General features: G+C 42.1%; 1 protein-coding gene across 1 annotated transcript in view; it reads right to left on the bottom strand.

Annotated features, from left to right (window-relative positions):
* The window catches only part of SQLE (squalene epoxidase), a 408,293-nt gene that overhangs the window by 353,405 nt on the left and 27,421 nt on the right, over positions 1-27,467 (bottom strand). The window contains exon 3 of the mRNA XM_044074219.1: positions 24,179-24,434. Within this exon, the coding sequence (XP_043930154.1) occupies positions 24,179-24,434 (256 nt within the window). The remainder of the gene's footprint in view (positions 1-24,178; positions 24,435-27,467) is intronic.

The raw sequence follows: 27,467 nt of genomic DNA, 5'->3' as shown, positions 1-27,467 counted from the left end.
TATGTGTATATATATATATATATATATATATATATATATATGTATATATGTATATATATATATATATATATATATATATATATATATATATGTATATATATATATATATATATATATATATATATATATATATATATATATATATATATATCTATATATATATATATATATATCTGCATATCTGTATCCTGGGGATGTTGATGGCTTCCACATATTACATGCCCTATGGGAGGCAGACTGTACTTGGTAGTGTATTGCAGGGTGCACGTGTTTGGCTGTGGGGGGATGGCTATTCGTATAAGACGTATAGTGTGTGGGACCTCTCAACCCCATTAACGGTGCATGTGGATATATGTGTATTTGTTAAACTGCCACTATTATCTGCAGATAAACAGATCTGCCCTGAAATACACTACCAACTGTTGCAGATCCCATAACCAGGACCTTACACGACAAGGGCACAAGATGTTAACAGTACTCCATCCCACCTGTATGATGTCAGACTGGTATCAGTAACATATCATGCAGTACAGTCAGGTTCATAATGACTCCCATTTTGCAGTCATCTGTTACCTTTGTTAGCCAGAGCCCTGTACTGTTGGCCTGTACTTCAGAGATGTACATGCCAAACAACAGTGGTCCCAAGACTGAACCCTGAGGTACTCCACTTGTAACTTGTCTGGGGATGGATTTGGAAACAGTTACACCTACAGTTTGGGTTCTGTCAGTAAGCCATGTGGCAAACCATTGAGTGGCATAGGGATGTATGTCAGGATTAGTATGTTAATCTATGTTTCCAGACTGGGGAATGGTGTTGAAGGGCTTGGTGAGGTCAACATAGGCTTTGTGGACTGCCTTACCCTCTTCAACAGCTATGCAGACTGAGTCAAAACAGTCAATCATTTTCAGGAGATAAGACTGGCCCTCCATGAGCCCATTCTGTGTGGGGTCCAGTGTTTGAGGGTTGCCAACGTCTGTGTTCAACATTCCCTGATAATGCTTTCCATGGCCATGCAGATCAGGCTCATCAGACTGATGTGATGGTAGTTCCAGGGATTCAAGGTGGATCCCCCCTTGTGGAGTGGGATAACTGCAGCTGTGTGACACTTGGTGGGCACCAGCCCTGATGCAAGGCTATGATTACACATGACAGTTAGGTGAGTTGCCATTTCATTTTGTAGTTCATGTAGTACACAGCCCAGGATGTCATCTGGTCCCATGGATGCTGTATTCTTAGCTGTGGATAGTGTGGTTTCTGCCTGTGTGGCCGTGATTAGTGGGCAATGGAATTCTTTTCATACTGACATGGGCCCTTTTGGGGGTGAGAGGGGGTGAATGTGGCACTAAATCAATCTGCCAGGATATTGGCACAATCCGTGGGAGCAGTTTATGTAATGCCATTCTGTTGTAGCTCAGAGCACTTCTGAGCATTGCCAGTTAGATTCTGGACATAACTATAGAATGCTGTGTGGTTGTCTGTGGAATCTGTGGCGATTTTAGTTACATAACCAGCTTTGGAGGATTCCATGAGGGATCTCAACGTCTTACTGGGGCTGGTAAGGGAGTTATTTGCATCCTTGGATTATCCTTTTTTCTTCAACAGTGTCTAGCTTCTGTTGTATACTCTGTTAGTGGCAGGAGACCACCAGACTGGTTTGTTTATTTGGGAGGTGAGCTTCATGGTTCTATGTAGGATGTCAGGAATCATGCACAAGTGGATGTGCTCATACAGTGCCTTAGTGCAGGATGCATCAGTAGAACTGTCAGCCAGCTCCTGTCTCCATGGGTGTCACAAACATTGTCACTTCTGCCTTGAGTAGCATGAAGTTGGCTTTGGAAAGGTCTTTTACGGACAACTGTATATACATTCCTTTCACGTGTTCAGTTTGATTAGCCTACGGTGGGATTACTTTGGTGAAATCTCAGCCTCATGTACTGTTGTGATGGCTTAGTGGTTAGTTACTGTGACTATAGTGTATAGGTTCCTGTGTTCATGACCTGCAAAGGCAGGCTATTTTGGTCTGGCCAGAACAGCGGTTAATGCATACAGACTAATTAGGGCAAATTAGGTTAGTCACACTCAATACAATTCAAATGCCCTACACTGGCAATCCTGCTGATGTCAATCACTGTGAAATACACCTTTAGGGAAAGAGTACTCCAGCAGTCTCTGTGGTGCATGCTATAAAGTACAGTTTTGTACCTACCATAAATGTAGATGTCCGATAGGTATGCATCTGCAGTCATAACAAATGGGTTGTCCTGCCTCAGGCAGCCCTTCGGTCGGCCGGATTCCAAAGTCTGGGTCTGGCCTCGGCTGATGTCGCAATTCACCCAACATCATAGCTCCTGGGGTATAAAGGCATCAGCCGACGCCATTTTCTTCAGTGTTTCTTGCCCCAGATGCCAGGTGCCCTCAAGGAAGGCTAAATTTGTATAAAAATAGCAAATTCCAAACAGTACAAAAAGTATATATACATATATACATACAAACAAATGCACCATAATAGATTCCCCCAGCTAGCTAAGAGAGGGGTAAGCACCCTAGGAATACCACAGAGGGGAAGGAGGGTGGGTAATCCTGACTGCAGATGCATACCTATCGGACATCTACATTTATGGTAGGTACAAAACTGTACTATGTCCTTCAAGGATGCATCTGCAGTCATAACAAATGGGTAGAATACCATAGCCAAACTGGGGGAGGAGGCACTAAGATAATGATGGTGTAGTTAAGATCCCTTGTAAAACAGCAGTTCAAAACCTGCTCGGGATCTGGAGTATAAAGGAAGATTGTAATGCTTGGCAAATGTATGCACGGAGCTCCAAGTAGCAGCTTCTAAAATGTCTTTGGTAGCCACTCCTCGTAGGAAAGCTGTAGTGGTGGCTGTAGCTCTTGTGGAGTGAGGCCTGATATTTTCAGGAGTTGTCTTTCCATGAAATGAGTAGCAGAATCGAATGCAATTTCCTATCCATTTTGAGATTGTCTGTTTTGAAATTGCTTTCCCTTGCACTCCTGTTGCATATGCTGCCAGAAGCTGGTCAGTTTTTCTGCTGGCCTTAGTTCTGTCCAGATAGTAGCGCAGCTGTCTGTGTACATCCAAGGTGTGTAGTAGTTTTTCCCCCCTGTTCTGTGGGTTGGGGAAGAATGTAGGTAAATGAATAGCTTGGTTCAAGGATACCCTGGATACCACCTTTGGCATAAAAGTAGGATTGGTTCTCAGAGACACTCTATCCTGGTGAAAGATGAGAAAAGGCTGCACTGCCATTAATGCCTGTAACTCGGATACCCTTCTTGCTGAAGTGATTGCTAGCAGGAAGGCAGTTTTCCAAGATAAGAACTGTAAGTCTGCTGTTGCTGCTGGTTTGAAGGGAGGAAGTGTTAATTTTTCTAGCACAAAATTGAGATCCCATGCAGGTAGAGGTGGTTTCCTTGGAGGTTTTACATTTTTGATCCCTCTCAAAAATTGTCTGAGGAGAGGATGAGAGAAGACAGGAGGATCCATGTTGTACTCTGCTGAAATTGCTGATGCATGAATCTTAATGGAAGAATAGGGCAGGCCATTGTGGAACAGTTCTGCTAAGTATTCTAGGATGTGTGCTAGGTTTGCCAGTGTGACATTTGTTCCCTTTGCTGCACTCCAAATGAGGAATCTCTTCCATTTGGCTGAATATGTTTTCCTTGTGGAGGGTCTGCGAGCCTCCAGGATAATGTCCTTAACCCTCTGAGATAAAACAGGTTGGTTTTGTGTTATGCAATTTTCCAAGCAGTTAGCTGCAGCGTTTTTACGTTTGGATGCAGGGTCCTGTAGTTGTTCTGCGTTAGAAGTAAAGGACATAGAGGTAGAGGCCATGAGTTCGTCCGAGACATGCTTCTCAGTAGTGGGTACCAATGTTGCCTTGGCCAGTCTGGAGCTATCAGAATTACCTTTGGCTGTTCCTCTCTGATCTTCAATAGAACTTTGTACATCAATGGGAGAGGTGGAAAGGCATATACCATCAGGGCCTTCCAGCTGAAAGAAAGGGAGTCCACCTTCCAGGCTAATGGGTGGTATACTCTTGAGCAGAATTTCTTCAGTTGGTGGTTGAGTGGGGAGGCGAACAGGTCTATTTCTGGCATTCCCCATTTCTTTGTTATGGTTTTGAAGATGTCTGGATGCAGCATCCATTCGTGAGCATCCGTGGTAGTTCTGCTTAAACTGACTGCTAGTGAATTCTCTTTTCCTGGTACAAATCTGGCCTGCAGTTGGATGTTGAGATTCAGGCCTAAGTTCCAAAGGTCCATTGCCATCCGGCATAGGGGGTATGAATGTGTGTCTCCCTGTTTGTTGATGTACCACATGACTGTGGTATTGTCCGTCCTTATCAGCAGGTGTCCTTGCTGGAGGAATGAACTGAATGCCTCAATTGCATGCTTCACTGCCAGCATCTCCTTTAGATTTATGTGTAGATTCAGCTGGTCTTGGGACCATAGGCCTTGGATACACTTGTCTTCCATGTGTGCCCCCCAGCCTAGGTCTGAGGCGTCCGTGGTAATGGTCTGCCTTGGATGTGGTTTGTGGAAAGGCAATCCTCTGTTTATCTTGCAGGCCTGAGCCCACCACAGGAATTCTTTGTGCAGGCATGGAATGATTGGAATCAGGGCTTCTAGGTTGTGCTTGTGTTGAGACCATACATTCCTCAGGTACCATTGTAGTTTTCTCATATGCAGCCTGGCATGTGGGATCAAGATTATGCAGGATGCCATGTAACCCAGGGCCTGCAGGACTTTCCTTGCAGTAAGCTGAGTTTGTTTTGTTAATGCCATGAAATAGACTGGTAGTTGCTTTTGTTTTTCCTCTGTGAGAAAAGCCATCTGAGCTATTGTGTCCAGTTCTGCACCCAAAAATGTTATCCTTTGGGATGGCACTAGTCTTGACTTTTGTAAGTTGACTGTGTATCCCAAGGCTTGCAGCAGTTGTATGACATAGGCCAAATACTTTATTATTTTTGTCTTGTTGTCCGCTTGTATTAGGCAGTCGTCCAGGTATGGGTAGATTTGAATTCCCTGAAGCCTGCAATGAGCAATTACTGATGCCAGGCATTTCGTGAATACTCTGGGCGCAGTAGATAAGCCAAAGGGCAATGCTGAGAATTGATAATGCTCTGATCCTGCAAGAAATCTGAGGTGTCTTCTGCAATCTGGTCATATAGGGACGTGCAGGTATGCCTCCTTGAGATCCAGAGTCACCAGCCAACACTCCTTGCCCAACATGGGAAGAAGTTGCTGTAGGGTCAGCATTTTGAATTTTGGAACAATGAGATATGTGTTCAGTGCGGACAAGTCGAGAATAGGCCTCCATTGATTTTCTTTTCTTGGTACAAGGAAAAGTCTGGAGTAAAATCCTTGGCCTTGTTCCATAGATGGTACCTTTTCTATTGTTCTCATCCTTAGTAAGCTGATGATTTGTTTTAGAGCCTCTGATTTCTGGCTTGGTGAAAGGTTTGGCATTCCTCTCTTTTTTGGTAGAGTGTGGAAGTGAAACCTGTAGCCCTTGTCTATTGTTTGCAAAGTCCATTTGTCTCCTGTAATACAATGCCAGTTTTTTGAAAATAAAGCTAGCTTTCCGCCCAAGGGTGCTTCCAGTTGTTCCCTGGTAGGTGGAATCAGAGTCAAGTCATTGTGTCTGTCCTGTGGAAGTAGTTGCAGTCGCAGCTGTGGCGGCACTTCATTGGTTGGCAGGTTGCCACTGACGACCCCTGTAGGCACCCCTAGATTGACCTCTGCCTTTTGGGCGCCTATTTCTGCCTCTCTGTGCTCTAGAGGTGTCTGGAAAGGACCAATTCTTTGAAGGCCAATTTCTGCTGAACCTCGGGGGTTGGACCTGCAGGAAATCCTTGACTGTTTGGACAGATTTTGCTTTTTCTTCCACTTTCTTTAAAACCTCCTGTGCTGGGGAGCCAAATAAACTTTGTTTCTCCATAGGGGCATCTAGGAGTTTTGACTTAACATGGTCTGGCAAGGATTGTTCTTTTAGCCAGGCATGCCTTCGAATCACTGCTCCAGTCATAGCTGATCTAAATGAAGCCTCCAGTGCTTCATAGCCACATTTCAAGAAATGATTACTGACCTGCTGAGAGTTGTGTACCAAATCCTGAAGGGACTTATGGTCTAAAGGTTCAGGAGAGGCCAGTTTTTTATTCAGCTGATCTAACAAAAAATCCTGGTACTGTATCATGTGAAATTGACAGTTTAAAGCCCTGGCAGAAAGAGTAGCAGATGTATAAACCTTTTTACCCCATCTCTCTAATGCTCTAGATTCTCTTTCAGAGGGTAGGGGGTTTTTGGCAGAGGCAGCTGCAACACCCTTAGGGCCCTGAGAAATGGTTTCTGGGTCTGCAGCATGGGCCTTATACAAGTGGAAGTGAGAATCCGGGACCCTGTAGTATCTGTCAGGTTTGGCAGGGGCCAGGGGAAGAGAATCAGGGGCAGTACTGGCATCATTGTATGCATCATCAACAACTGATAGTACAGGTGGTATGGCTAAAGGCCTATGCTGTGGTAAGTGTAAGAAAGTCCTTAGCCTTTTCCTAGAATCAGAAAAATCCTGACCCTGCCATTGGAAGTGTTCCCTCATAGAGTGTAGGGTTTCCCCAAATGAAATTTCTTCTGGAGGAGAGGCTGAAGGGATGGAGTCTTCTGCATCAGAATCCTCATAAGGTGAGTATGGGCCTTCCTGATGGTCAGATAAATCTGAACCATCCGAGGAATAGTCAGTGGAGAGAGGTTCAGGGGGTTCAGTCCTAGGCCTCTTTTCAGGAGGGGCTTGTGAGGCCCTGTCTGGGTGAGGTTTGGATCCCCTGATCAGTGAAATAAGGTCCTCAGCAAGGCTGAGAATCTGAGTACTTGAAGTAGGCCTGTGAGAGGGAGCCTTTGTAGGTAAGGCCTTGGAAAGTTTTGCTGCTTTAGCCCTGGAAAAGGCCTTGATGGACATAGAAGCAGAGGGTCTAGCTGCCCCACGTGCAGGAGTAGAGATGTCCAACGGAATAGTGTCGGACAAATCTTGTGTGCCTGCTTCTTCAGTAGGAGTTTCTGTAGCCGACTCAGTCATGGCCTGTGTGGCCTCGGTTGTCGGAGGCATGCTTTCGGCCGAAGGGAGAACCGAGGTCTCGGTCTCAGCCGAAACCGAGACACTCGCGGTAGGCCTAACCGTGGTTTCAGCCGAAACCGCGGGCCGCGAGTGTCGGTCCTTTTCCTTGCGTTTTTTAGCTAAATGTGTAGTCGGAGTCTCCGATGGCATTTTATATGCAAAAGCGGAGCCAAAAAACTCTTCTGCAAACTCCGACCGACGTCTAAGTGTCCGTCGGTTGAAAGAAGCACAGGCTAAACAAGCTGATACGTCATGGTCTGGGCCTAAGCAAGGAAGGCAGTAAGAGTGGAAATCCTTATGAGGTATTTGTTTCCCACAAGTTAAACAATTATTTACTTTGTCTGACATCGGCTGAGGCAAGAAAGAGTCCCCAACGGGGTACTTAGCTTTTTTAGAAGTCTTCGGTAGTTGAAATCTCTGGATCTGACCGACCGGCACTTGCGAACAGCTTCTGCTTCGGCACCGGCAAGAAAGACTGGGGAAAATGGCGTCGGCTGATGCCTTTATACCCCAGGAGCTATGACGTCGGGTGAAGTGCGACATCAGCCGAGGCCAGACCCAGACTTTGGAATCCGGCCGACCGAAGGGCTGCCTGAGGCAGGACAACCCATTTGTTATGACTGCAGATGCATCCTTGAAGGACATCAACATAATGCTGTAGTGTGATATAGAACATTGGTAGGGGTTCTAGTCTCACACGTGGGAGTTGTGGATGCTTTTGTGTCTGTTCCGATGCCTGGGTAGAGTGCAATGCATGTTTGGCTAGTCATACTCACTACAATTCATTTGCCCTACTTTGGCAATCCTGCTGATGTCACTCACTGTGAAATAAACCTCTGGGGAAAGAGTACTCCAGTAATCTCTGTAGCGCATTCTATAATTGCATAGTGCTGCAGCATAATAACTAATTAGGTAGGAGTTCTAATCCCAGATATGACAGGTGTGTGCGTATCTTAATGTGTCAATGTTTGTCGTTTGTGTCCTGTGTGGATGTGGTTGTGAGTGTGTAACAACTGGGCTCAATATTGAGTGGGTTTTTAAAATTTCTTATATGGTGCCCCTAGCATAAATCACAATATCCACCGTGCAGGGATAACAGATGTGATATCAGTACATAGTCAAGGGTTCGATACCCTCAACTGGTAGGTGTGTGACACAAACATGCTTACCTTTTACTCTCCCAACCCACCCTGACTTATCTTTGCCTCTGTCTGCCTCTCTCACTCCCTCTCTGGTGGATGTGGAAACTTACACCTGCTTTACTTAGGCAGTGGCATGTGTATCGTCAGTGATGCTCATGATCAGCTGATGGTCTCTGCATGGATTACAGCCCTGCTCTAGCTGAATGGATGTGGAACAGCTGTGGCAACATTCCCATAGCCAATTGCATGGAACCACACTCCAATATCTAGGGACATCATGTCGGTGTTGAGCCTTTTCATTCACTCTGAGCAGGAACTAGATCTGTTGTTTGGCAAACAGTATCACAGATGGATTGGGGACTTACCTCTGACAACATACACTGTGGAAATAGGCCTACACACAGGAGGGGGATGTGCCTGTTTTGAGTACAGACTGTAAGTGCTGCTATACTGCAGTTGGGGTAATACTGGTTTAACAGGGTGTGTGTGGATATGGCTGTCCTACATATTTTAATTCTTGTCATGTCAGTGCTATGTTTATGAGGAATCCCCATCTGTAGGGTCATCTATAGACTGGGCAGTGTGTGGTGCCTTGTGTTACCCACACAGTACCTATCTCTCAACTGCAGAAGGTAGTTTGAGGATTGCAGTCAGTAGATGGTGACAGCCGGGAGAGTTACTGACGTCATAACCCTCATAGGACATATGTTGCATCAAATCCTGTTATGACAGGAAATGTATGAGGTTATCACAATGACATGTCAATATTGGCCCTGTGCTTGTGCCTCCAGCCACAACTCTGTCAACCTTTGTACATATGTCATGCAGTAGGGGGTACATATGTTCTGTACACCATATTCATTGACAGCGTATCTGATAATAAGCCAGTGATATATCAGACTGCTACACATGTTATGCATAGTAGGGGTTATATTTGTGGACATATCCTGGGCATTCTGTGGTTGTGTGTACAGTACTGAGGTATGTGTAAGTCTGGTGATTGTGGACAGTGTGTGTATAGTGCATATGTACCTTGGCCTGTGTAGAGACTGTGGTAGATGTCATTGTTCTTGGTCCTGTTCTATCTGATGTTACATGCTGCTCCACTGTATGTCACCCTATCAGCTTACATGTTTGTAGGGGCGAACACACACATGTCCCAAACCACAGGCAGCCATCAGACCACACTGTGTAGCAGCCCAGTATATGTAGGGTTGTTGTGTGAGTGGCTTATATGAGGATGGTGTACATCAGATATTTCATATACTGTAATAGTACGCTAGCTAAAATTTTGCCGGATCAATCTACTGATTTTTTTAAATTTGACATGAAAATATCTGATGTATTTATTGACTTTCTAAATGTGCGTATTATGATAACTGAGGATGGTTTGGATACCTGCATTTATAAAAAGGATGTTTGTACTAATAAATATCTCCACAAAAATAGCATGCATGCTAAGCATGTTTTTAAAGGTGTGACCAAAAGCCAATGCATAAGAGCTAGTAGACAGAATACAAAATTAGATTTATGTATGGAGCAGATGAATGAAATAACTAATGATTTTGTAATGAAAGGTTATGATATTAATGAACTGATTTGTGCCAAAGATGATGTTATCTCACTTAGGGATGGTAAAGCAAGGACATTTTTTTCACAGCCTAGGGACACACATGGCCAGGGCGTACCTGAAAAGCCACAACCATTAAGATATACTATGACATATAGTAGAGCTACTGAGAATATACAATATATTATTAAGGAAAATTGGGACATACTTAAAACTATTCAAGGATGTAAGAAATGGTTACCAAATGTACGTTTGTTTAGTTATAAAAATTGCAACAATTTAAAACAGCGTTTATGTTACAAAGATTTTTCTTTAAACAAACAGAAAGGTATTGAATTTAAAAGGAAAGGGACCATCCTATGCTATAATTGTTCCTGCTGTGCTAATATATGTCAACTGAATGAATTTACACATCCCTCTAATAAAAGAAAATGTATATTTAATTGTATGGCTACATGTAAAACTACTATGATTGTTTATTTGGCAACCTGTATCATCTGTCCAGCATTCTACGTAGGTAAATGTTCTAGAAGGCTACGAGATAGAATTCTGAGCATAAATCCGACATACATAAAAAAGTTGAGACTAACTCCCTAGCACAACATGTACAAGAACAGCGCATTTCTCATCAGTTTGTATTTAGAGTCACTGAGTACTTGAAACCTAGCCTAAGACTTAGTGATATTATTAACAGACTTGATGTAAAGGAATACGAATGGATTGTTTGCATGCAGGCAGATATCCATCCAGGGTTGAAAAAACAGGTTACATTGAAACCAATATTAAGAATCAAGCAACAAAATAATTGCTTGATGTTATATAGTTATGGTCTATAGTAGGGTTCGTTTCTCATATGTATATGCATTATCCTTTTTATATATATAATTTTTATATGTTATTTGATATATATATATATATATATATATATATATATATATATATATATATATGTATTATTTTTAAAATATACATTTCATGATTTATGATAGTTATTATTAAATACATTCTGATGTATTTGTGAGAATACCTTTTTAATTGTGAAGACTGCTGATATAATTGATATCTCATGCTAATAGGATGGCTGTTTCATGTGATTATTTTTAAATTTGTATTAAATGATTGTTGAATTTAACTCTTTTTTTAAACATTGATGAAGGACTTTTATGTCTGAAAGCTTTGTTCTTTTATATTAAAATCTTGTTGCGCTTGTGGATTAGTGACTTTGTTTTTTTGTTTTGAACTGTTTTTGCCACTTTCCCCTTAACCAGTTTGCTTACTTTGGATTTTTTATCAGTCTGCCTGTAGCCTGCACTGTGCTTTGTTACATGCCTAGCAGATTACTGTAATTATCCAGTGAGATGTCATGTCCAGATACTTGCCAGATGTACTGCTGCCGGGCCACCATAACAGTCATGTATGTCAGACAAAGCAGTGGGATGCTGTTCAGATGTATGTCACTAACTAGTGGATAGTATGTGGCCATGGCACCTCTGTACTAGTGGTTATTATGTGTCAGGACAGACAGGGGTGTATAAATGCATGACCTATGGGGGCAAATGTATAACAGTATGTATGTGTTATACCCATCTACATGGTTGTTAACATCCACATTGACAGGCCTGGTCCACGTCTTGCATGAAGTGGTTCTGTGTATATCCCTGGACTGATCAGAGTGTGTCAGACTGTCCACATATATTGGCCATATCGCAGCTTTAGTCCACAGGGGCGTTATTGTGCTAGCAATGGTACTGTACTATGATGATCTTAGGATGTCTCTAAGTAGCCAATGGTGCACATGTTAACAGCAGATGTGGCCTCCCACACACACCATTTCTGTGAAGACAATCCCTATTACAGTAGCAATAGTCTACAAATATACCTGCAATACATATATGAGATCCACTTGCACTGAGAGGTTGGGACTATTGGGGCTGAGCTAGGGCTCCACTCCATGTGCAGGACATATGGTGAACATATATGTATACATAATTATACATATATCCATATAGATATATACACATATACATATCTTGCTTACTGTATGACAACAGTTTTACACATATGTGCCTGTGTTACAACCTCTGTCCTCCACCTACATACCAGGCTTTGCACATATGACATGCTGTGAGGGGTTGTTATGTAGTGGACTGTGTGTATGCATGCTGTCATTCCTTCCATCACTCCACTGTTGTTGTAGGCATTTGCATGTTTACATGTTCATATATATTTATATTTATATATATATATATATATATATATATATATATATATACACACACACACACACACACACACACACACACACACACACACACACTGTAGATATATCAATATGTTGTACCTGTTTAGACATTAATATATTTACTCACACATATACAGCTACATGTTGGAATACATTCTCTGTACTGTTGAATGACTGGGCTGGATGATATGTTTATCTGAGATGGCTTAGTGGTAAATCACTTTGGCTATGGTGTGCAGGGTCCTGGGTATGATCCCAGCAGAGGCTGTTTATTTCGTTGCTAGGCAGAGCAAGGGCCATTGGATACATTGTGATTAAGGGACTTTTGAGCAGTTGTAAGCAGGTTTGTGTGGGTTTGCACAACTGTAAGCACTGCTAACCTCCGGTTACAGTTTCTTACACTCAGTTAGCTTCTACATTGCTTAATCTGTGTAGGCATTGCTTACACCCACGCAAACAGGCATCATCTCGCTTACTCCTGCTTAAAAGTGCTTACCTCCGCGCTAATTTCTTTAAAAGAAAAGAAAAAGGGGTTGATAGGAAAGTAGTGAAAAAAGGGGCACAAAGTGGGAAAGACAGTAGGGAAAATAGCTAGTGATGTGCAGGAAGGGTGTAGGGAAGGTCCATAGCTGCCCATTTCTTCTTTAGCAACAGCTGTGCATATACACTGTATTTGGAGGTAGCTTTGGACACTCGAACCCCTAGGAGAGGGGTGAGGACAACAATAATTTATTGTGATGCCAATTAGACCAGATTACATGTGTCCAGTGGACACGTGTGCAAAATGGACAGCTATGTATAGGGCAAGATTTTTTTGTGGGAACAGATTGCCCTTTTTTTTTCAGGTGAGAGTGGGATGTTGGGGAGGGGTAGTAGGTATATTTGGGGAGATAGGTTGGGTAGGTTATCAGACAAGACAAACAAGACACATACAGGGCCGGTATATGACACATGTGGGGGGGAAACACCTTGGACGGGGAGGGGTGTTTGGAATTCGCAAGCCCATGAGCCTCCAACTGGAAACAATGGGACTGAGGTCCCCACATATGGGCAGTCACCACTGCACCTTCACGTACCCAAAGGTGGCTGTGCTGGGGGCTGTGTAGGAGGGGCAGGCTCACCCTCTAATTGCGCCACTTGGCCCTCAAGCTGGCGTAGCCGATCTCGATACTCCAGATCGAGCTCCTTACGCACCACTGCCCAGACCTGTTGATGGGTGGCAGGTTCCCCTCCGCGCCTGCTCTGATGTGGGGGGGTGAGCCCCATCCCCTGCAACAGTTCTACCCGAAGGTGGCGCAGGGCCCAGGGAGGAGGAGGTCCCAGGCTGGGCCCCAGATGTACTAGTGCCTAGTGCCATGGCCAGCTAAGGTGGAACAGGTGGGTCCGCAGGGACCGGCTTTCCCATACGAGCTATGTTGTCGCAGGTCTATGACAGATATGGGTTAGTAACAGTCAACAGCATTCAGGATTAGTTATAACAGCATGCATAGGTATTCCCATTAACCCAAAACACCAGATTTAACACAGTTGCAGAGCAAGCAGAACACATGCATATATGCAACAACAGTGGCCATTACAAGAGCATGCAGGTTTCAGTGATGGCAACAAGCCACCAATATGGGTGTATTTTAACATGGCACATGCATAGACACAAATGTGAATATTTATTAACCATTAGGACATGTGTCCCAACAAAAGGTTGGAGTGTACACATACCAGTTGAGGAGTGTCATTGGGTTATTTTGCACATATGGTAGGGGTGAGAGAGTTCAATTAACAACTAATATATCCTCGTAATTTTCACAACATTCTTAGTCACTGCAGTGATATTTCCCTTACATGTATTATTACACTACCCAATGGCCTTATATTGTACACTGGTATGCTTATAGATTATTATATACGTGACCTGTGTATTACATACAGGCGTGACAAGATGCAGGTGTTAATGTAACATATGTTGAGAATTGCTGTCATACACTTTGGCTGAGGTGCTAGAATGACAGGTTTGTTTTCCTATACATTCTATGACTATGTACACATTTGACTATCAGCTATATGTCATTAATGGCTACCTACATTTCTTGGATCATTACACTGATTTGTCAGGGGGACGGAGTACCAGGCTGATGATATGGGCCATTTATCTGAACATGCTGGACAGATTGGAACAGTTGTGGGGGTTTGAATATGCATACAACTTTCAATTTGAACATTCTAGCAAATTCTGTACAGTTGGGAGTAATTATGCATACAGCTTTCTATCTGAACATTGTATCAACATCTGTACAGCCGTGGGGTATGATTATGCATACAACTTAGTAGCACTCCCAGGATTCAAACCCCTGCTGCGTGTGACAAAAAATTACAGCTAACATCACAGTACACTGTGCTATCAGGGAAATGATGTAAAGCTTTCTAATGTTTTCTAAGTCTCCCTCAATTGTAAAATATGACTGACCTCTTGGCACTTCCAACATTGTTATGCAGGACTTCATACACATTTTATCTGCATACCACAGTGTGGGTGACACTGCTTAAAATACAACAGTACTATTTATAGTATGCAACAGCTCGCCAACATATGACAGAAGAGTAAACAGAAGCTGTCGGAGAAATACAGTGATATTTAGCCATACCTATCCATAGTATACACAAGCTAGGCAATTCTTAACTACTTAGTAGAATGAGTACTTACTCAGTACTGGGGCATTAGCCATCTGCCGAGACTCCTGGATCCACCGTTCCAGTACATCCCCCCTCCGCCACTTCAGGTCAGCATGGTGGTGCCTGACCTGCTCACCAGTCCGGGGGATACCTGTGGCACTGGTGAGGTCACGGGCAAGACTGTTCCAGGCCTCAGTTTTATACTGCAAGCCCTGGTACTGGCCCTGCAGTAGTCTCTCCTCATGGTGTTTTACCAGGAGCCACACCATGAGTTTTGACTCCTGGATGCCCCAGCGCTGCGCTATAAAATAAGTGCCTTCACCCACACCAGCCATTCTGCCTGCAGTAGGAAGCTACAACCAGTTATGGAACGTATTCCCACCTGTGTGGTTAAAATACGGCCAATTACCTGCACTTGTCCGTGATTGGCCGGGTTTGAAAAGGCTAAGCTATGGGCACACCTGCTTACCTATGGTTGGCAGTGCTTAAAGGGGTATACCGCTAGGCAGATTGGATTGGCTCCTCTACACATTGCTTATTCTTACTAAGTTGAACTGTGCTGTGGTTAGCATTGCTTAATAGTTATTTAACACTATATTTGCCTTTTGGCAGTGATTTATTATTCATTACAGGTTCTATATGTGTCTGGTATTCACGATTCTACACTTCTACTACTTCTACACTTTATTACAATAACACCTCACATCTATGCTTACTGCAGTACTCCAGTTCACATATTTATGTTATGTAGCAGGTTATACCACTTCACACTGTACATAGATTCAGTTCGCATGTTCGGTTTGATTTTCCTGTGGTGAGGATTAGTTTGCTGATACCTCATTCATATCTATTGCTATGATGGCTTAGTGGTTAACTACTGCAACTATAGTGTACAGGGCCCTGTGTTTGAACCTTACAGAAACAGTTTATTTTGCTGCTGGGCAGAACATGGGCCGTTGGATACAGAGTGCTTAAGGCACTTTAAAGCAGTTGTAAGCGGGTTTGCGCGACTGTAAGTACTGCTAACCTCCGGTTACAGTTTCTTACACTCAGTTAGCTTCTAAACTGCTTAATCTGTGTAGGCAATGCTTACCCCCATGCAAACGCACTTAAACACGCTTACTAGTGCTTATATATTCTTACTACTGCCTATTTGTGCTTAAATCTGCTTACTAGTGCCTTATTCATTATGACACTGACACTTCACATGTGCATTTAATGCAGTACTCCAGTTCACATTTAAATGTTACTATGTAGTTTATACATCAAAAAGATGTAAAAATATGCTAATATACAGATTTCACATGGAAAATGATATGTGCTGCAGTGGGACCCGAACCAGAAATGCCTGTTCGCTAGGCAGATGCTCTAACCACTACACTATTGCTGTGCTGCTTCATTTGCATATATATTCCTTGTTATCCTATTCAGTCTTTTCAGCTGCTTTAACCATAGCTAAGTAATGGGCACACCCGCGCATCTACAGTTAGCCGTACTCGGGGTTTTAAAAAAAAATAAAGGGGCTTCCTCTTTTTATTTTTCTGTCCTGTTGCTGCTGTACACATGGGGGACTGTTGGTGGGGATATGCAGACACCTATGAGTGGTCTCGCTCATTTATTTACAGTTTCTGCTCTTCTACTTTGCAGGGGCATGTTCATTCTGAGAGCTCTGCTCTCAGACACGCCCCCTGCACTCATCCACGCTCCGTGTAGGATTTGGAGCTCAGGCAGTGCGCCTTCATTAATATGCATAGCGCGCTGCCCTCCACCTCTTAAACTGACACTTCCGTGCAGGACTAGATTAGTCCTGCACGGGAGATTAGTAAATCCGGGGGAATATTTTATACAAGCACATTAAACTGTGCAAGGTAAGGAAAAACTCCTGTACTGGATGTGATGAGAATGGGATCCATGGGGAGAGACCTGAATATTTTACTTGAACTTAAATAAATAATAAAGCAGATTTCTCTAAATGCTGGCTACCCTCCTAGATTTAATGAAAATATAATTATAGAAAAGCATGTTGAAATACAGGAAATAACAGTACTAGAATATTACCACAAACAATGCATAGCTGTTCTTACAGCTTTTAATGAAGATTTTTTTATGTACTCTCTGACTAATGCTTGCAAAACTATGTTCATTATGCATCATTTGTTAGAAATAATTCAATATCCCCACCCAGATGAAAAACAAATAATCAGTACGCTTAATGACCATTAATATGTGAAACTGGCTATTGAGAACCACATAGCCAAAATGGTCAGGAAATCCTTCTATGTGGCACACCTGATCACAAAGGGTTTCTCATCCAGATCCAAGGAGGTGATTGTGCTCCTTTACTCCCCGCTCATTAGGCCCATAATAGAGTACAATGCCCCATTTGGGATGTACCTCACTAGACACCTGCAACAACTAGAAAGACCACAGAAGTACCTCACTAAGAGGATTAATGGCCTTAAACAATTACCCTATGAAGCACGACTAAAAAAGCTCCAGCTCTTCTCAGTCGTTTACCGTCTGCTCGGAGGTGACCTATGCCTAACCTATAGGGCCATGTCAAACCCTGAGTTAATGGACATGCTTCACCTCAAAAAAAAACAAGATCCCTCAGAACCACTCGTTCTAGCGACTTGAACCTATGCACAACAATAAACAGGACATAGTGGAGGGATAGATTCCTGTCCCAGTGACTCCCCTCACTCTGGAATAGAATCCCAATCCATATTTGACAGAGCTCCTCTCTGACCCTCTTCAAGAGAATTCTTGATGAGTGGATGGGTAATCGTAAGTTCTACCCTGGGATCACTTCAGGAGCCCTGTTAGACAGAGGCCCAGGTTACTAATCTAATGGGGAGGCGAAAGCCATCACTCTGTTGCTAGGCTTATAAATGCCCCTGGGCAGATAGCCTAGTACTTACCTGTGAACCTATGAAGCTATTACTGTCTTTACATAAATTATCATTTTCCCACAGTGACATGTATATACTGACATAACCCAGTGGCAAAGTTGCAGCTGTTACTGTGTCCATTTTTTGTCTATGCAGTCTATCCTCCTATAAAAAGGCAATATTACATCAGTTAAAGCCAACACCGGTATTAATGTCTATATTATTATAAGCTGTGAGTACAGCATACTCTTCATTCTGTGGTAATAATGAAACCATCTGTAACCACAAATGCTGACCCTGGCCAGCAACCCTAATATATATATATTTTTTACAGTAACATATCCTTTCCATTCTTACTCAAATGCAGCTGCAGCAATGGACAAGGCAGCTCTCTGCATGATGCTGGCTTTGTCCTTGTCCAGAAGGGACAATGGTGCTTAGTAAATGGTAAGAAAGGTAGATGTCACTGATTATACTTTTAAACAAAGACAGAATGGGGTTGTGTTAGAGAAACAGGAGTCTGGCATTCAGGCAGCAACAAGATTGTAAAAAGAGATGCAGAACACAGTGACACAAGTAAGGCTGACTTGGAGCATGTTTGGTTAGTATTAGTCTGCACTGCAAAAAGTATGGGTTGGAAGGTGAGGGAACTGCAAGCAGTGGTGAAGGAGAGAGGAAGGTAGACATTGCTGGTATCAGATCAACATGAACCAGTCACAAGAAGGCATGGGAAATGACAGCATCTTAGCATAAACTATGCACAAATTATAGAGAGGGTGTGACAGAGGTGGAGTAGTAGTTTACTGGGACAACAGATGTGAAATCAGAAAAGAAGAAAAGCACCAAACCATGAATGGAGGAAGGAAGCAGGTTGAGTCAGAGCTAAGTGCCCTGGCAGTTAAGGTAGAGGAAGTGGAAAACCACTGGTTAACTGATAACGTGTATCACTCACCAGCCATATCAAGGAAGGAAGAAGAGAGACTCGAAGAGAGAATAAAGGAGGAAAGGAGGGTTACACCCCTGGGGAATTTGAATCTGCAAGGAGCAGACCGGGAAATTCTGATCTCCAGGAAACTGGAGCTGGCTGAGGTCTGAGACAATGAGGGTTTCAGCCATTTGAAATGACAGAATTCTTGACATGCTCCTAACTGATGCACAGGAGATCATGAATGTCCAAATTAAGGCACCATTAGCCAACAGTTACTATGCTTGTCTGATTTACAGCAAGGGGAAAAAGGTAATGGCGTGGAATTTTTGGAAAATAAAAATGTGGTGCTGGAACAAATGGTCAAAAAATGAGTTAGGAGACTGACAGCAAGCAGAGAGAGAGAGAGACAGAGACAGAGTTAGTTGTGAGCATGGATCAGCACGGCTGCAGAGAAAAGTCTAAACAAAAGTAAAAAAAAAAGGCAGAAGGAGAAGATGAATATGGCTGAAAAGGAATGTGAAACTAGCAACTTTTTTAAAACTTAAGGCCAGGGTGGGAGTTGAGAATGCACACTACAATGAATAAAGACGAAGGGCAACAAAGATGGTGATGGCAGTAAAGACAAAAGTTAAAAGGGATTTTGTAAAATGACTTAGGAATGGAAACAATGGCTTTTCAGGTACATAAGTTTATGTTTCCTTGTTAGGAAGACGGCAGGGCAGAATAGGAATAATACTGAGCAGACACCAGAAAAGGCAGGAAGAAGGTGAAGAAGTAATGGTCCATCTTGCAGAGGAAAAAGCACAAGGACCAGATGGGCAGCTTCAGTAACTCATCAGAAATCTAGTTAGTGAGCTGGCAGACTCCCTGATGGAGACCTTCCATAAATTTCTGACTAATGCAGAAGAGTTTAAGGCCTAGAAGACATCAAATGTGTTGCCTTTACAAGGTGAGGGGATGCAGGGGAAAATATGTGGAAATTCAGGACTGCTATTTTAACAGCAGTGGCAGGAATAGTCATGGACAGAATCCTGAAAGGAATGATGGTAGCGATTCTAGAAGAAATCAATATCTAAGAGGTAACCGCTGTTGTTCATGGCAAGAAAAACTTGTCAGTGAAACCTGATCTGGTTTTATAACTGGGTTACAGGTGAACCTAACAGCAGAGTATCAGAAGAGTTCAGCAAGGTGTTTCGCTCAGTTGCACATAGCACACAGACAGGAATACTGGGGAGGAATAGGATAGGACCAGTTAGGAAAGTAATTAGAGGAGCACAATACAGCTCTATCCTGGGTCCAGTACTCTTCAGTGGGTTTGTCTCAGACAAATGGTGGGGATAGAGAACAGTCTCAGCCTCTTGGCAGATGATACAAAGATAGGTATAACAAGAAGGATGGGGTAAGAGTCTACAGTAGGTGGATAAAGTAAGTAAAAAGGTGACTGTTAATATTAAATGTCAACAAATGTAAAGTACTGGCCTGGTCCTGAAAAATTCTTGTATGAAACGTCATCTAGAGGGAGTAAAACTGATGACAACAGAGCAAAAAAGGATATGGAGGGGGGTGGCTCATCACATCTGGAATAGACCACCAGAAGCAGCAGGAAACAAAATACTGGAGTACATCTTCATGTGGATAGACTACAGAAACAAAACTGTAGTCAGTTGTGAAGGTCATGCAGGGAAAAGATAAGACTGCTGGAAGGACTCCACAGCAAAATCACAAGAAAGATCTGGGGAAATGGAGAGAAGATTTATGCCTAGAGAGACTTACGAAGCTGAAGCTCTTCTCACTTAAGACCAGAAGATAGAAGAAGGACACAATACTGGTGCAGAGGATCATGTCAGTGAGGTGGGAATGGGTCATTATACACAGAAAGGACACAGAGGGAAGGAAGGTGAAGGCACGGGCATTAAACTGTAAGGAGAATCAAGGACTGCAGTCACCTGATTAACTGTTGCTAACCATATTGGTGACGGCACTCAGTCATGCATCAGAACTGGTTAGCTGATCACAGAGCAACATATAAAATACTATGTACAGTAAATGTGCCAGCTACCAAAAATTGTACATACCCCCCCCACCCCATACACACACACACACACACACACACACACACACACACACACACACACACACACACACACAGTATAGCATGTCATTTGTTGCCTGGAACTAGTATTCTGATTTTTCTACCAGTAGTTATGAAGTGTCTGTAAGATGGTGTTCTTCACGCACTGGTGCTCCAGACATCAACTGTTTTATTTGCAACTGCTGTGGTTGTTTGGCATTTTCATGTGTTCACCATCGATATCAGCTATTGGTCATGAAGCTGCCTTGCTGGATTCCACTATAGAGACTATCTGCTCCCTGGTTCTCCAAACATACATCACACAAAGGCTGTAGATCCATGGAATGGACAATCAAAATGGATGGTGGAGAGGCACTTGTGAGTGCAATGAAAAGATGTAGAAAGAGTGAGAAGGGAAGAAAGGCACTTAAGGGCAGACTAGATAGGCATTGCTTCCATCTGCCATCAAACAAATGTGCTGCCAACCAAATTAAAGCTCATTTTTATGCAATGCCCTTTTCCTACAATTTGCCCATAAACATTAAAAAGCTGTATGGTAGAATGCGTGAAAGGAAAAAACATTAAAACCTTCCTGAGTTCTTGTTGCTGCCCACTATTTCAACCATCTGTGGTCTCTTACAAAAATCGAATTCAGCTTCACTTCATAAAATAACAAAGCCATGATCATTTATGTACTGTCTTTTAGGAAGTACTACATTTATTTTGCAATAATTGCACTTCCTCAAAATGAGGAAATGAACAATATGGCACAAGTAATTCATATCCCACAGACCAAAATCTAGAAAATACAATAATCTTTTGAAAAGCGGTAACCAAGAGCTGGGGTTGCAAAGTCTCCCCCTGCATAAAGAAATAGCACATGCATCTGCTTTGTGATGGCTGGTGAAAAGTGACCAATCCCATTCAATGAATGGCCAGCAAGAAAGGTCTTGCTACTTTGGTGACAAGATTCCATGCAGTAAACATGGAAACCTATTAAGGGATTCAAAGGGAAGAATAAGCTACATATCCTCTTTTTTTCTTCACAGTATAAGCATAGGACACATTTAATGAGAGTAACAGAAGATTAATGTCCATTTCAGAGTACCTGTGGTCTGCACTAACAGAAGTCCTTCATTAAATGAGAAAAAAGAGAAGGATTCATTGCCCCTGTTTTTAAGACATGGCCCTCCATTCCTTAAAACCTGGAGGCACGAGGACTCAGTTGAAGAAGGCTTGTTCTGGCAAGTGCCCAAAGACCACCTCCTGTATACTTGTGACAAAGGGGCATGACATCTCAAGGGCTGCTCATTCAAATACCAAATGCGATGATGGGCAATCATGCAAAAGGATGCTCAGCAAAGGTCTGTTAAAGAGTAAGGTTATGGCAGAGGATCTAATGCCATCATTGCTCCTGCAGGCTAAGTCATGATATCAAGCATTCACTAAGCCATCTTCCAGAGCACACACTGAACAAGCTGTCATCATCTGGCATGGAAAGAGGAACAAATGAAGGCCCAAAATCATACATCAAAGGGTAAATGCAGGCAGTCTCATACCTTGGGACTGGAAAGAGAATCACTTGCAAAATAAGGTAAATGAAATAATTTCTGAAAGCCAGAGTTCTGATAAAATATATATTTAAGGGATTCAAAGGTCCACTCCATACATACTTGAGGAGTGTCGGATCTTTTCTGAAAAATAAAAATCAACAGTGATTGGTAACACTTATAGTGCTAATGACCCCATGTGCAAAGGACTGAAGACCAACATAGGTGCAGCAGATCTTGAAACACAGCCAGGTCTGTTTTTGGACCAGCTAACACCACTACCCTCAGGTATCAAGCAAAGATACAGCTTCTGTGGTGATCCTAATGTATTATATGCATATGCAGTTAGAAAGTTTATTATTTTATGCACTAAATGTAGGAATTTTCTAACTAAATATTAGATGGATATTCAAATTACTTTAGCAGCTACAAAAAATGGAGATCTTGGGAACATACATTACCCTTAACACCAGTAAAAGAGTATTGCAGACAGGCTAAAGTGGGTAGATGCTGTGATGCCTGTGCCCTGGCCCAGCAATCAAGGAGCCTCAATCCTCACCACTAACACCAGTGAGGGGCGTCTCATATAGGAGGAAAGGATAACAAATACACACAGTAAAGTGCAATTTCCCTTAAGAGCACAGAGATCACAGTTAGTCCGGGGCTGGTCGCTCCCTTGCTCTCCAGGTCCACAATAAGACTCCCCACTGGCACAGCTACAGGGTCCAGATGTCAGCCTAGTGGGGAAGCTAAAACCTTCAGCACCCTCTCTGTCCAACCAGTGCTTTGTGTCCCTGCCCAAGTAGGTGACACACACACACACACACACACACACACACACACACACACACACTTTGAGAAGAGTTTATACAACCACACAGACACTCCTGGGGAAAGCTGGCACAGGTTCTCCAGCTGTGCCCCTTTTTCCCAGACTATACGGTAATACCAGCTGCCACTACCCACTAATATTTATCAGCTACTCAAAAGCCCTCAAAAGGGTGTCCAGTTATTACTGTGCAATATTACTATCAAATTGGTAAGTGCGACTAACAGTCAAAGCTTATGAGAGTGACTTCGTACAGGATCTCTATTTACATGCAATGTACTCTAGAGCTTAAATTATTTCTACACAAAACAGCCACAGTTAAAAGGGTTTAAAAATATTTAATAACAAATAGTCAAAACACAAAACAATAATTTTCACTACACAGTGCTAGTCAAGAGTTCAGAGATTACAGAGAAATATGTAAAATAACTCAGTAGTACAGTTCTGACATCACAGAAAAACACTTAGTCTAATCTTTCTAGTTTCTAGCTATTTCAAAGAGAAAACACAAGTCTAAGATAAACTTGCATATAGAGCAAACGCAGAGTGCTGATGAGTTGGATGGTCAAGACAAAAATGTTTAATGCTCTCTAATTCTCTCTGTTTTTAAAATCACATTCCTGGTTCACATTACATCACACTTCCCTGGGATCCCAGGCTAACAGAAACTACATTTACATTCTTTAGTAAACTCACACCAGGTCAGGATGCAAAGCCATAAAGGGCATTTATGCATGCAAATTCTGGCCATTAACTCGGGCCTTAAAACAATAGCAAGAATTCCTTCACCTAGACAGGCTGGAGCCAACTTTAAAGAACAGAGACAGTCATAAAATGCTTGACTTAGCTTCCTTACAGCAGAGCGTACTGTTGTTACATTATTTTCCAGTTCCACATGTAACACTATTTTTACCATTTAAGACAACAAGCCTGTGGTTTACATTAATATTTACAGATGCCAGAATTATCTATAAAATTCTATCTGGCTAGGCTGCCAGCCTTCACAGATGCACCTTTAGCACAACACTTAGATTTTAAGAATGGTTATGTTAGTGGCCTCAAGAATTATGCAGTAAAGTGTTCCCCTTAATGCAAAGGGCCCCATTAGGTAATACATTTTGCTGACAACCATTCATTGGTATGATGATATTTACTTACCTTCAAGACCTAGTCCTTTAAGTGCTTTATAACCACCAGGCTGAAGTAACTCTCCAACAATTCTATCTGGTTCTTTTAAGTCCCTTTCTATTACTGTCACTTTTCTTCCATCTCTTGCTAGAACTGCTGCCAAAGCTGAACCAAGTACACCTGACCCTACGATTATGACTTCTCGTTCCTGCTGCAAGGAAACATTATTACATGAAGAAACCTCTACATGAGAAAAGCTGGGTGAGTGGGTCTTCTTATGTAGTGTCTAGAAGAAAAAGAAAGAAGGAAATTATAATTTGTTCATAATTAAAAGAGGCGCTTTGTACCAAAAACATTTTTATAAAAAAAGGTTCATTTCTTCTTAATGGTGACATAGCATTTTCAAGCACATTTTGTTCCCCCTTCCCAACAGTAAAGGGGTTTTGTCTTTTACTAAGCTGTTCCCTCTGAAGGAAAGCTAAACAGCAGGTTCCTGAGCCCATACCTCTGCAAGATCACATTTCCTTTCTTTCTTTTTTACTTTTTTTTAATTGTAAACCCTATCGTCTATTCTCCCCTCAATAAACACATACCACGCAATGAAATCAGTGTGGAAGCTCAAACAACTTTCTTCATAAACTGTCTGCCTGCTACATGGCTGACTTCAATGAAGTTGTCATGAAAGCAAACCATACCCAATAAGGAAAGCAGGCCATATAGCTTTTAAATGCCCCTGATTTTGCAGAACGTCACTAATTTTGCCTCATATTTACCCTGTTCCTTGTAAATGTTTGATTTTTTGGTAAATCACTGAGGATTACAGTCAGTCAATAATGCCAGGCATTAGAGTTTCATACTTCTTTTTCTTTAAAAAAAATGCATTTTGACAAAGACTCTGTTGTCCTACTAATGTTTTAATTGAATTAGAGTATTATTTAAAAATTGATCATGATTTTGTGCCTTTGGCCCTCTAACTAGTTTTGGTTTTCTCTATAATTCTTGAGCAAAGAGTTTGGGAGCTACACATCAATTTTCTCCAGCTGATTATCTTACTGTATACCAATTTACATTCATAAGTAACTAACAGGCATGTTGTCCAGAAATTCACTGAGGAGCGTACACCAATTTTCCGTCTGCCCCACAGCACTGTGTCTGGTTAGGTAACTCGTTCAAGGCCATAAAGTAAGAAAATAAAGGTGGAAGGTATCAAACCTGTACCACTAAGAGCTCATATCCTTAATCCTCTTCACTAACTGACAATACTGACATTTTTTATTGGTATTTTCAGATTTACACCTTCACACAGCAAAGTTAGTGACAGCAAGCTAGGGTGTTACAACCATGTGTCTGGGAAAAAGGACAGTCTTGAAAAGCTAAATATCTAGGGGATCTGGGGGAAGGGATGGGGACACATGCTTCGACAGCTTGGTCCCCTTCTTTCATACAGGCTGTATTCACATACAGTGGATCCTTACACACATAGCCGGCCTTGGGCATAAGCCAACTAGGTGGCCGCCTAGGGTATCGCTTTAGCAGGGGTGCTTTTCCAGTAATATAGATGGTGTAGAGAGACCAGGATGGGGACATAGGGTGGTGTTGGGGCACTGTGGAGACCTTTTGCCTATGGCACCAGTTGACCAAAGGCTGGTCCTGCTTACACACTCTGTGTTTAGCAGGCATGCTATGGTGCCTAGACCTAGGACCCACTGATTAACTTTTGCAGACACCTTCAATGATTTGTAATGTGATTTCTGCTAGGTAAGCTGAACTGTTGAACAGCATTAACTTTTGGGTTACTGCTTCACTTGATGAAAGATGATGGTGGGTGCACTGGCCTGACTTATTCCCTTCCAAGGCTGACCATTTGCAGATATCTGTTGATGCATTACTTTGTGAATGACCTTTTTGGCATTAACTGAGAATAGTTTGACTATATGTTCTAACAGGCAGTTTTTCTAATTGTCATAATGTGTAATAAATATATACCCATAGCTATTAGGCCGTAACTGAAATACCTTTGTGTGCATGGTTTGTGGGAAGTATGACATGTTTAATTGTCTCCAAAGGCAACAAAATGAAGTCAGTCTGGGAAGTGCAAATTTTGGTTGTATCAGATAACAAACATCACAAACATGAACTCTCTCTCTTTCTGCATCAACAGGCCAGCAAAATGGAAGTATCTAAATATGGAACAAATCAATTCTCCAAAGAACAGTTCACTAAATCTTATTTCAGAAAAAAATATTTTTCTACCATGCTTTACAAGGGGTGGGTTTTGCATAATGGTTAAGGTCTTCACTTCGCTGACAAGATACAAGGTTTAATTTTTACTTCAAGTTATCTGCTAGGCTTAAAATGGCCCACCGGGGACGTTAACCTGGTACACACCCATGAAACCTTCCTGAAATAGCAATTTCTGCAAAAACAGAGCTAGAAATTCATAAGCAGCACTTCCTTTTTCTGTGTGATAGAATCCTCATATAAAGAAAATTAATTTTTAATCCTACCTTGATTTTTAAGTGAAGTACTAATAACATGCAATTATTTTTATCAAGCAATGACTTGGTTAACTGTGGTACAATGAAGCTGCTTAATGCAAAGAAGAAACAGAGGATCTAAACAGTAAAACGAAACGTCCTATTCATAACATAGTTGCCTAACCAAAGCAGCAAAGCTACGCTAGCTGACGGTATTTACCAAATCTTTATAAAAACTCTCTTTTCCTGCAAATAAAACCTACAACTTTTTTTTTTTACCTTTAGGTTTGGCTTTCCTGTACTTTTATTTAATGATTTACTACATCACAAATGATAAATTAAATGCTTCTTCTATTCAGCTAGTTCACGTATTACTACTTTTTGTTTGTTGTCCTGTATGCAAGCTACAGTATGCTCTCAAATGCACATGTGCTGTGCTATTCCTAAGCAGAGTGTACAGACGCATAACACCATTCTGCGTCCTGTGTTTAGTATTCCATCTCTCCACACTGATTCATAGACATGGACTGTGGTAATGACAAAAGGCACACTGAAGAACAGCTGAACAGGCACAAATGAGTATACAATGCATACTGGTGCTACTGATGTTATTATAGTACCATTCTACGGTAGTAGTCTGGCTGTCTTACCTTACTAGGTAACACAACCAGATGTCCTGTTATGAAAGCAGGAGACCATTTATTGGTTTCACTTAGTGCTTTTGTCTCAAAGATCAAAGAGAGCTCATTAGAATCTATTTTAAGTGCTAAAAGTGAAATAAATATATGGTCTTCTGCATTTGTAAAAAGATGGCTGGTTGCATTATTTGATATTTCTTGTCC

This window comes from Protopterus annectens, chromosome 6.part0 (genome assembly GCF_019279795.1).
Source record: "Protopterus annectens isolate FY-2018-M chromosome 6.part0, PAN1.0, whole genome shotgun sequence".
In the NCBI taxonomy this organism is placed as follows: Eukaryota; Metazoa; Chordata; order Ceratodontiformes; family Protopteridae; genus Protopterus; species Protopterus annectens.
This window is presented reverse-complemented; position numbering and strand designations above follow the sequence as displayed.